Below are 12,200 nucleotides of genomic sequence, written 5' to 3'. Positions count from 1 at the left end.
CCGTCACTCCTCAGCAGGCCAGGCTTGGTCCTGTTTCTGGGTGAGTTCCAGAAAGAGGGCCAATTATCTACAAATTCTATCTTTTGGGAGGGGCATAAAACAGTTATCAACCAGCGATTGAGTTGTGAGACTCTGCTGTTGAGCTCATCACTCCCCCTATCTGGGAGGGGGCCAGAGACAATTACTCGATGCCGACACAACTGTTTTACACGCTGAAACTATGTTGCGCTTGGTGATCTCTGACTGTTTCATCCTAACATCGCTGGTGCCGACGTGGATAACAATATCCCTATACTCTCTACACTCGCCAGTTGAAGGTGTGGTAGAGGTGTGTATACAGATACACCATATTAATGAAGGTGTGGTGGAGTTGTGTCCACAGATACACCATATTAATGAAGGTGTGGTGGAGGCGTTTACAGATACACCATATTAATGAAGGTGTGGTGGAGGTGTCTACAGATACACCATATTAATGAAGGTGTGGTGGAGGCGTCTACAGATACACCATATTAATGAAGGTGTGGTGGAGGTGTCTACAGATACACCATATTAATGAAGGTGTGGTGGAGGTGTGTCTACAGATACACCATATTAATGAAGGTGGGGTGGAGGCGTGTCTAGACTTAATTCCCTAATAATTTTACCACCTTTAACTAGTGAGGAAACCATGAATAAGGTCTAGCAAACCTACCAGTTCCAAGTGGAGAAAGCATCTACTTAATTGTTTTCTGACAGAAATAACACCATTCTGAGTGCACTGTCATTTACAACTTGATAACAGCTATTGATAAGCGCTAGGTAAATGAGTCATCCCTTTGGGTAAGGGGATTGTGAATATAAATGACACTTATTTTTAGATCTATCTGACCTTAAAAATCACAAATGTGAAACCAGTCATGTGGCAGTAACTATCCCACTGTAAAGTTTGAAACGCTGTGCCATTACGCAGAATTTACATTTTAAAGGCCTTTTTAACTTGCAGGGATGTCTTAATTATAGGCGACCCTGACTTTGTTTCCCCATCATGTTAAATATGAGTCACTTTCAGTATCGGAGGTCAGTAGGTCTAATAACCACACATATTCAACTGTCAATTTAATGTTATAGTTCCCTTCAAATTGTTATAGCCTACATTATCATCCCATTTACCTTAATTTGCTTCCTCTGTAAAACGCCGTCACGGCCGTGTGGTTGTTGCTGAGGATCATTAGTAACAATGAATAATATTTTTTTTAAAGACACGTAGGCTAATTCAATCAGTTATGGAGCGGAGAGCAGACCAAACAGTAACAGTCTGAACCCGACGCATGGTGCAATACTTGGCCGCGTCATCACGGTTCCATGGTTAGTACAGGCAATAGACGAGGGTCTAGCCTACTATTGTACACTATTCTCCATATTATAATTCTACGCACACTAATCTCCCAACATTCCCGTGGGTTAAAGAACTGAATGTGGCACATGTCAGAATGAATCAAACCACCGTTTTATTTTTCTTTCATTTATAAACCCATTTTTGATTCCTACTTTCCTAACCCTGAATAATCTACGATATTAGTATTTAAATATATCAGTTGGTGCTGAAAAGGAGATGAAAGGATGTCATCTAAATATATGCATATTCATTGATCTCTTATATTCTGAATCATTTTCTATTGAGTCTGTTGACAAAAATCTAATTAAAAGGTACATTGTATTTAAAGGGATGGCTTAATATGAATGTACTGAAAACCCTGTTGAATGAAAACTCCACGATGAAAATCTGTTGGCCAGCAAGTGGGAGGGTTTTCAGCGGTCGAATTACATTTATTTAGCAAGAGGACCATGCCTGCAAAACCCCTTACCTTGATAAAGGCAAATCTGAATACCAACTGAGAAGAGCATAGGAAAGGCTTGCATAAGAAAAGGTGTAATTTCCTAAGTCTGATTCAGTGCGAAGCAATCCGTGCACATGCTCAGATACAGTTGAGTGACCGTGTGTGAGAGAGAAGTCTTGCATCTCACTCATCTCAATGTCTGCGGTGCTGCTCGTGTCAATGTAATTTCGCTGAATCTACGTTTAAAATAACTGTTAAATATACTTTATCCCATGAAAACAGCAGATGCTCAGATGTCCAACACCAAAACAAAAGTAACATTTATGTTTGAAATAAAACTAAACAGGAAATCACAGATTAACAGAGAAGGTTTAAAGAAGCATAACAGTATTTAATTTCCTGCTCTATAAAATAAAACCATGTGATTATAGTCAGTGGGGAAAGTCCTCTCTTGACTGTCCATTGTGCCAAGTCTGTTGTTTATTTAACAAGGCAAGTCAGTTAAGAACAAATTCTCATTTTCAACGACAGCCTATTAACAGTGGGTTTAACTGCCTTGTTCAGGGGGGCAGAACGACAGATTTTTACCTCGTCAGCTCGGGGATTCGATCTTGCAACCTTCCGGTTACTAGTCCAGCGCTCTAACCACTAGGCTACGCTGCCGCCCCAATGAAGGATGATTCATACGGGTTGTTTTCCCTCATCTCACCGGTAACATGATTCATACGGGTTGTTTTCCTCATCTCACCGGTAACATGATTCATTAAAACCCATGAAGCTAAACAGCCTCCTAGAGTTCTCTCATAAAGCTGGACGAGAGAGACTCTCATAAAAGTATTCCTGAACTACGGGTGTATGACCGAGGAAGCACAGACCACTGGTTCCTTAAAACGTAAGCTTAAAGGGATATTTCGGGATTTTTGGCAATGATGCCTTTTTTCTACTTCCCCATTGTCAGATGAACTAAAGTGGACATCATTTTTATGCCTCTGTGTCCAGTACGACGCAAGTTATAGGTGGTTTTGTGAGCCGATGCTAACTAGCATTAGCGCAATGACTGGAAGTCTATGGGTATCTGCTAGCATGCTAGTCATTACGCTAATGATAGTTAGCAACTTCCTTCATACTGGACACGGAGATATAAAAATGGTATCCATGAGTTCATCTGACTCTGGGTCAGTAGATACAGGGCCTCATCTGACTCTGGGTCAGTAGATAAAGGGCCTCATCTGACTCTGGGTCAGTAGATAAAGGGCCTCATCTGACTCTGGGTCAGTAGATAAAGGGCCTCATCTTGACTCTGGGTCAGTAGATAAAGGGCCTCATCTGACTCTGGGTCAGTAGATAAAGGGCCTCATCTGACTCTGGGTCAGTAGATAAAAGGATACTTTGGCAATGAGCTCTTTAAGACTGGTATGCTGTACTCACTCTGGGTAGAAGTGATCTAGGATCAGCTGACCAATTCCCTCTGCCCTCTGATACCACAAGCATATTGTCGTTCATGTACTCTGCAGCGTCTCCAAGGTAACAAACACATACTAGTAATAAATAAAGATATTGTTTTACCAATACACGCACAAGACATGATACTAAAACAGGTTTTCATTCCCCAGTCTGACTACAGACACCTCCAGGTGTGTTTCACCATATACGGTCCCTGCAGCTCATAACCCATCTTCCTGTAGTAGTTCCTAGTTCCCACACCTGAAAACACAGACACATGTGATATATTACAGAATATTCTAAACATTGCGTAGCATGACAATGAACAAACAGAGAGGCATTAGAAATGACAGACTGGACCATCCGTCTCCTCGGCATGGAGGAGAGAGAAAAATTGTTCCACCTGAGATGACGGCTAGTTTCCCGGAGCCGTGTTCCTCTCTGGCGATCCGCTCTGCTTCCATCAGCATCATCCCAAAGCCCTGCAAAACAGGAGGAACAAATTAAAGATAAACCAACCACGGAGCTTAACAAAAACTCATTAAACAAGACTTAACGTAAACTTAAAATCACTGTCATTTATGTTAAAACAGATGATTCAACTTAAAAAAAAAAAAGGGTCTTGATGATTAGTTTAGTAGCTAGGAATAGTTGAATAGTGCTGTGTTGGAACAAGAGCTTGGGCTGTAGTCCTACATTTGTCCAGGGTTAGTGTGTGTGTGTGTGTGTGTGTGTGTGTGTGTGTGTACCTGGTGTTGGAACCTGGTAGGGACGCACTTTGTGATGGATCGCCTGGATTCCCACTTCTCTTGTTCTCACATCTCGACACTAGTGGATGAGAGAAAGACATTATGATCATGTATCCTAAACTAGCCAACTAACACTATGTATGACCAACTATAGTATGGCCTAGCATTGTATCGTAAATATACATCATTATGAAGCTGGTAGTTTAGATCGCGGACGCTGATTGGCTGAAACAGCATTCCAGCCGTGTGTATTTCAGACCGTATACCACTAATATGACTCAAACTATTTGTTTACTGTTCTAATTACATTGGTAACCAGTTTATAACAGCAATAAAGCACGTTGGAGGTTTGAGGTATATGGCCAAAATACCACTGCTAATGGCTGTATCCAGGCTGTATACTCTGCTTCGCATCGTTCCTAAGAACAGCCCTTAGCCGTGGTATATTAAAGCATTAAGACCCGGGGGGGGGGGGGGTGGTATATTAAAGCATTAAGACCCATTGGCCATATACCACAAACCCCTGAGGTACCTTATTGCTATTATGAAACAGATTACCAACGTAATTAGAGCAGTAAAAATAAAATGTTTTGTCATACGGTCTGATATACCTGATCGATAATGGCTGTCAGCCAATCAGCATTCAGGGCTCGAACGACCCAGTGTATAATGGAGATTATATTTAAAAAACTAAGAATGTTTAATAATAAAAAATAATTAATAAAAATTTAAAAAACGTGTAGTTTTGGTCCTGGATGTTGAAAAATGTGTAAATGAGACGACATACGAGTATGATGCAAAAAATAAACAAATATTTATTTAATTTCACCTTTATTTAACCAGGTAGGCTAGTTGAGAACAAGTTCTCATTTACAACTGCGACGTGGCCAAGATAAAGCAAAGCGACACAAACAACAACAGAGTTACACATGGGATAAACAAACGTACAGTCAATAACACAATAGAAAAAAAGAAAGTCTAGTGTGTGCAAATATAATGAGGTGGTAAGGCAATAAATAGGCCATAGTAGCGAAATAATTACAATTTAGCAGATTAACACTGGAGTGATAGATGAGCAGATGATGGTGTGTAAGTAGAGATACTGGTGTGCAAAAGAGCAGAAAAGTAAATAAAAACAATAATGGGGATGAGGTAGGTCGATTGAATGGGCTATTTACAGATGGACTATGTACAGCTGCAGCGATCGGTTAGCTGCTCAGATAGCTGATGTTTAAAGTCAGTGAGGGAAATGTAAGTCTCCAGCATCAGCGATTTTTGCAATTCGTTCCAGTCACTGGCAGCAGAGAACTGGAAGGAAAGGCGGCCAAAGCAGGTGTTGGCTTTGAAGGTGTTGGCTTTGAAATATTATTATGAAAGTGAACGCGGTATATCGCCCATATACCACACGACCTCTGGCTTTATTGCTTAATACAATGTATTTCCATGTGGTTTAAGTCTCACCTCCGTCCCCATGTCTTTCATCCTGGCCAGAGCCAGCTCTCGGAGGTCACCATGCTCCACTCCAGAGCTCACCAGAAACATGGGGATGTCCCTGAGAAACAGACAGACACAGGAGTGTGTTTATGGCGTGTTCCAATATCCAAAATAGCAATACTACTTATCATACAACATGCATTGGTAGCTATGTTTTAAATGTCCATGCCAACATACCACTAAGAATGCATGTCCCATGCAGTACATTACTTCATACTAAGTGGGTTGATTTCACACCAAGTGTGGATTTTGGAACTGAGCCATACTTCTTCAAAATAGTTAATTGGCTAGTTTCCAAGTTGAATACATACGGAGTAGTCAGCATTAGATAAGAATACAGTGCCTTCGGAAAGTATTCAGACCCCTTAACTTTTTCCACATTGTTATGTTACAGCCTTATTCTAAAATTTATTAAATCACATAAATAAGAATCAGCAATCTCCACAATATCCTATAATGACAAAGCAAAAACAGGTTTAGAAAAAAAATATATATATATTAACTAAAAAAATGGAAATATTCAGACCCTTTGCTATGAGACTTGAAATTGAGCTCAGGTGCATCCTGTTTCTATTGATCATCCTTGAGATGTTTCTACAACTTCATTAAAGTCCACCTGTGGTAAATTCAATTGATTGGACATGATTTGGAAAGGCACACACAGACACACACACACCGGCCATGAGGTCGAAGGAATTGTCCGTAGAGCCCCCGAGACAGGATTGTGTCGAGGCACAGATCTGGGGAAGGGTAGCAAAACATGTCTACAGCATTGATGGTCCCCAAGAACATAGTGGCCTCCATCAATTTTAAATGGAAGAAGTTTGGAAACACCAAGACTATTCCTAGAGCTGGCCGCCCAGCCAAACTGAACAATCGGGGGAGAAGGGCCTTGGCCTGGGAGGTGACCAAGAACCCGATGGTCACTGACAGAGCTCTAGAGTTCCTCTGTGGAGATGGGAGAACCTTCCAGAAGGACAACCATCTCTGCAGCACTCCACCAATCAGGCCTTTATGGTAAAGTGGCCAGACGGAAGCCACTCCTCAGTAAAAGGCACACGACAGCCCGCTTGTAGTTTGCCAAAAGGCACTCTCAGAACATGAGAAAGAAGATTCAAATACAGGTGTGCCAAGCTTGTAGTGTCATACCCAAGAAGATTCAAGGCTGTAATCGCTGCCAAAGGTGCTTCAACAAAGTACTGAGTAAAGGGTCTGAATACTTATGTAGATGTGATATTTGTTTGAATTTTTTACAAATTAAAATCCTGTTTTTGCTTTGTCATTATGGGGTTGTGGCAGTAGATTGATCACTTATTTACTTAAAAAAAAAAATAAAGCTGTAATGTAACAAAATGTGGAAAAGGTCAAGGGGCCTGAATACTTTCCAAAGGCACTGTACTTAATATAGGTGGTATAAAGCTGTTCTCTGTCTTGGCACCCCAATGGTGGAACCAGCATCCCCCTGAAGCTAGGACAGAAGAGTCCCTTCCCAAAAATTACTAAAGATACTTTAATGACAGACGTGGTTGTCCCACCTAGCGATCTTAAGATGAATGACTCACTACTGTAGTGGCTCTGGATAAGAGAGTCTGCTAAATGACTCACTGACTGTAGTGGCTCTGGATCAGAGAGTCTGCTAAATGACTCACTACTGTAGTGGCTCGTGGAGCAGAAGTCTGCTAAATGACTCACTGACTGTAGTATCTCTGGATAAGAGAGTCTGCTAAATGACTCACTACTGTAGTGGCTCTGGATAAGAGCGTCTGCTAAATGCCTACAATGTACTATAATGTACATACTTTACAAAGTGATTTAGGTCTTATAGATCCTCTACCTCTCGCGATAACACCCACACACCTCTGAACGCAGTAGACTCTTGTCCAGGGGGGCACCAGTGCCAGGATGCGATCTACCAGGGGATCTACCAGGGGATCTACCAGGGCAGAGGGGGAGTAGCTCTTACAGCGACCGGTCTTCCACAGCTCATACAGACCTGTACCCCTGATAACCAGGGTGGGGTACAGCTTCAACCCATCTGGCCTGAACGCTGGGTTCTCAACGAACTCCTGGAGGGCAGAGAGGTTACAGACATACTAGAAGTGTTAAAGAGGAGGTTAAAAGAGCCTCTTTCCCACAATAGGACAAGTTGAAATAGGATTTTGTGAGTTTGGAACTTGACAAACAAGTGACAAGGGACTTATAAATCAGTCTGAAGCAACCGGCCAGTCATCTTGAGTCTCATATTTCCCGTGAGGTTGATATGGTGTGTAGTGAGGAGTAGAGAAGCACACAAAACAACTATCCTGACCTGGGGCGGCAGGTAGCCTTGTCGTTAGAGCGTTGTGCCAGTGACCGAAAAGTTGAGAGATCGAATCCCCCGAGTTGACAAGGTAAAAATCTGTCGTTCTGCCCCTGAACAAGGCAGTTAACCCGCTGTTCCCGAGACCGTCATTGTAAATAAGAATTTGTTCTTAACTGACTTGCCTAGTTAAATAAAAGGTCAAATTAAATTTAAAAAACAACTAACAACTTCTCACTAAGTGGCCTGAGTGACGAGGGACTATTTGGTCAGTCTGACAGACCGATTCATATTTATCACCACCAATCCCCTTCCTGTCTGGATAAGGGGACTGTCGGAGACTACCTAGTGGTAGATACATCTATGGTTGCAAAATTCCCTGGTTTTGTGGAAATCCCAGTTGGAGGACCCCGGATATCCTGCTTATTCCTAGGATTTCTGGAATAGCGGGCACTTTTGTGATTTTACAATCCTGTCCTGTTTGGGGCTCGGAGGAGCCAGGTGCATAGTGGTAGATAACAGAGAGAGAGAGAGAGAGAGAGAGAGAGAGAGAGAGCGAGAGCTTGGGAACTGATACGTCGACAGACATACTGTAATGAGAATCCATTATCACCCCTAGCCCCAAGCGACAGCCTCCCAGCTGGGTCCTGTGATAGCAGCACAGCAGAACACAGAGTGATCTCCAGGGGAGGTGAGGAGGGGGGGGAGCTGATAAAGAACAGGAGCTGCCAATGACGCAGGTATGTGTGTGTGTGTGTGTGTGTTAGTACGATAGGAGAGCAGGACAGTGACTCGGAGACATTTGGCCAAATACCCCATTAAATATCCTGCTCTCACACACTCCGATTACGATCATACCAACACGCACGCAAATGCACACAGTGGGAGCGCAATTCTTAAGGCCCCTTTACTGGGATACAGAGTACCTGATGCCTGATAAGTCTGGTAGGAAGTCTGGTAAAGTCTGATAGAAGGTCTGGTAAAGTCTGATAAAGTCTGATAGGAAGTCTGATAGGAGGTCTGGTAAAGTCTGATAGGAAGTCTGGTAGGAAGTCTGGTAGGAAGCCTGGTAGGAAGCCTGGTAGGAAGCCTGGTAGGAAGTCTGGTAAAGTCTGATAGGAGGTCTGGACCAGTTAGTGATGTACCTCGGGGCCCATATCCACAAAACATCTTCGAGTAGGAGGTCTGGTGAAGGATGATAGGAGGTCCGGTGAAGGATGATAGGAGGTCCGGTGAAGGATGATAGGAGGTCCGGTGAAGGATGATAGGAGGTCTGGTGAAGGATGATAGGAGGTCTGGTGAAGGATGATCTCCTCCCCTGTTCATGGGATCTTATTATGATATCAGACTAACTTCACTGTTTCAAGATTTCTTTGAACATAAAACCTATAATTTAATTACAATATTAGAGAAATAATTTTCCTTAAAAATGTTTTTTTAATTAACTAACTATGTTAAAAAGCAGCTTTTCTTTGTTGGAATGGTATGGGTGTATATTTCAATTGGGCCGAAAATAATCTGAAACAACCAAAACAAACTTCAAAATGCATCCAACAAATTAAGAGTCACAAGCTTGATGTAGTCAATGCGTGCTATGAATATGGGACTAAACTTTTGACTAGTTGATTTATAAGGACCTTTAAGGGTGTCAATCATTTTGACCTCTACCATTGAGGGGAAAAAAAGTACTTGATAAACACAATCTTTTGCTGAGGAATTGTTTTAGTAGGAAATAATTCCCCAAAATTCTTGAGCATACAATTTAGCTCAGTATGTGAATTATTGAATTATATACTGTCATTATTGCTAATATTTTAAACATTTTCAATTCCCACTGTATAATATACCATCTAATTATTGAAGACTGTGGACACTTGACATTGTAAAAGGTTAGACTGAGTGAGTGATTGTCTAGTACAGGTAGACTTGATAAACCCCTGATGTACAGTCGTGGCCAAAGGTTTTGAGAATGACACAAATATTAATTTTCAAAGTTTGCTGCTTCAGCGTCTTTAGATATTTTTGTCAGATGTTACCATGGAATACTGAAGTATAATTACAAGCATTTCATAAGTATCAAAGGCTTTTATTGACAATTACATGAAGTTGATGCAAAGAGTCAATATTTGCAGTGTTGACCCTTCTTTTTCAAGACCTCTGCAATCTGCCCTGGCATGCAGTCAATTAACGCTTGGAGTTTGTCAGAATTTTGGGTTTTTGTTTGTCCACCCGCCTCTTGAGGATTGACCACAAGTTCTCAATGGGATTAATGTCTGGGGAATTTCCTGGCCATGGACCCAAAATATCAATGTTTTGTTCAACCGAGCCACTTAGTTTTCACTTTTGCCTTATGGCAAGGTGCTCAATCATGCTGGAAAAGGCATTGTTCGTCACCAAACTGTTCCTGGATGGTTGGGAGAAGTTGCTCTCGGAGGATGTGTTGGTACCATTCTTTATTCATGGCTGTGTTCTTAGGCAAAATTGTGAGTGAGCCCACTCTCTTGGCTTAGAAGCAACCCCACACATGAATGGTCTCAGGATGCTTTACTGTTGGCATGACACAGGACTGATGGTAGCGCTCACCTTTGTCTTCTCCGGACAAGCTTTTTTCCGGATGCCCCAAACAATCGGAAAGGGGATTCATCAGAGAAAATGACTTTACCCCAGTCCTCAGCAGTCCAATCCCTGTACCTTTTGCAGAATATCAGTCTGTCCCTGATGTTTTTCCTGGAGAGAAGTGGCTTCTTTGCTGCCCTTCTTCACACCAGGCCATCCTCCAAAAGTCTTCGCCTCACTGTGTGTGCAGATTCACTCACACCTGCCTGCTGCCATTCCTGAGCAAGCTCTGTACTGGTGGTGCCCCGATCCCGCAGCTGAGTCAACTTTAGGAGACGGTCCTGGCGCTTGCTGGACTTTCTTGGGCACCCTGAAGCCTTCTTCACAACAATTGAACCGCTCTCCTTGAAGTTCTTGATGATCTGATAAATGGTTGATTTAGGTGCAATCTTACTGGCAGCAATATCCTTGCCTGTGAAGCCCTTTCTGTGCAAAGCAATGATGACGGCATGTGTTACCTTGCAGGTAACCATGATTGACAGAGGAAGAACAATGATTCTAAGCCCCACCCTCCTTTTGAAGCTTCCAGTCTGTTATTCGAACTCAATCAGCATGAGAGTGATCTCCAGCCTTTTCCTCGTCAACACTCACACCTGCAATCACTGACATGTCAGCTGGTCCTTTTGTGGCACGGCTGAAATGCAATGGAAATGTTTTTTGTGGATTCAGTTCATTTGCATGGCAAAGAGGGACTTTGCAATTAATTGCAATTCATCTGATCACTCTTCATAACATTCTGGAGTATATGCAAATTGCCATCATACAAACTGAGGCAGCGGACTTTGTGAAAATTAATATTTGTGTCATTCTCAAAACTTTTGGCCACGACTGTAAGGTGGGTAATGCTCTTACTCGTGTCATCTAGTTCTTAAGAAAAGGATTTCTATTGGAAAAGGATTTCTGTTGCTACCAGGCAGCAACACTAAACAACGTTTTGGTAGCTATTTGAAAATGAACAAAGGAAGCAGACGTATAACAGAGGCTGTAGAAGAGAGGTCATTTTACACTAGCTGGCTCTGAATGGACTCCTAAACCTTTTCTCAATCACACTGTTGTTGTGCCAAACCATCCTGTGCTGGCTTGCACAGATAAAAATGTTCACTACCATAGCAACTATACACACGGTTCACTACCATAGCAACTATAGTGGATGAGTAACCAGGCTAGTGCAATACATCTCAACAGTGTGAAAACGATGTTCACACACTGAACAGAGCACACAACCGCACACCGAACAGAGCAGAGGAGAGGAGGGCGTAGTAGTGAAGCCTCACGGAGATTGTCTGGCCTGCTACGGTTTCACGCCAACCGGTAACGATCTACCCCAATAAAAACACTGTAAAATGACTCTTCTCTGTAAAGTGAAGCTATGAGTCACCACAGGCTGACTGGCTGGCAGAAGGACTACCTGGTTCATAAGAACGGGAGACAGACCGAGTGTCCCAAGTGGGACCCTATCCCCTATGTAGGGCCCATAGGGCACTAAATAGTAGTGCACTAAATAGGGAACCATTTGGGACGCAGACAGAGATGGAGAATCACGGCGATGGGTTGGGTCCAGTCAACATGCTGTGGAACAATTAGCTACCGTACATACAAAAACAAAATGGAGCTTTTTCTTTAAAAAATAAATAAATAAATCTGGGGACAGACAACTGAAGGAGGGGCAGTTCTGCTCAAATATAAAAAAGTGCAGTATCCATGTGCAAATATGTTTAGGTCATTTTTTACAAATCCTGACAAACTACATCATCCTCTCTTGTAAAACTATTTTCTTAT

General features: G+C 42.3%; 1 protein-coding gene across 1 annotated transcript; it reads right to left on the bottom strand.

Moving 5' to 3' along the window:
* Positions 1–526: 526 nt before the first annotated feature.
* On the bottom strand, positions 527–12,200 carry LOC112071363 (elongator complex protein 3-like). Its single transcript, XM_070439361.1, has 6 exons — positions 8,951–12,200; positions 7,364–7,572; positions 5,474–5,564; positions 4,013–4,091; positions 3,667–3,745; positions 527–3,524 (listed from the first exon to the last, which is right to left on the bottom strand). Exons 1-6 carry the CDS (start codon positions 8,960–8,962, stop codon positions 3,512–3,514), a joined length of 483 nt encoding a protein of 160 aa, XP_070295462.1. The 5' UTR covers positions 8,963–12,200; the 3' UTR covers positions 527–3,511.

Source organism: Salvelinus sp. IW2-2015, unplaced genomic scaffold, assembly GCF_002910315.2.
Source record: "Salvelinus sp. IW2-2015 unplaced genomic scaffold, ASM291031v2 Un_scaffold1595, whole genome shotgun sequence".
Classification (NCBI taxonomy): Eukaryota; Metazoa; Chordata; class Actinopteri; order Salmoniformes; family Salmonidae; genus Salvelinus; species Salvelinus sp. IW2-2015.
Note: the sequence above shows the minus strand (reverse complement) of the source record. Positions and strands in the feature narration are given on the sequence as shown.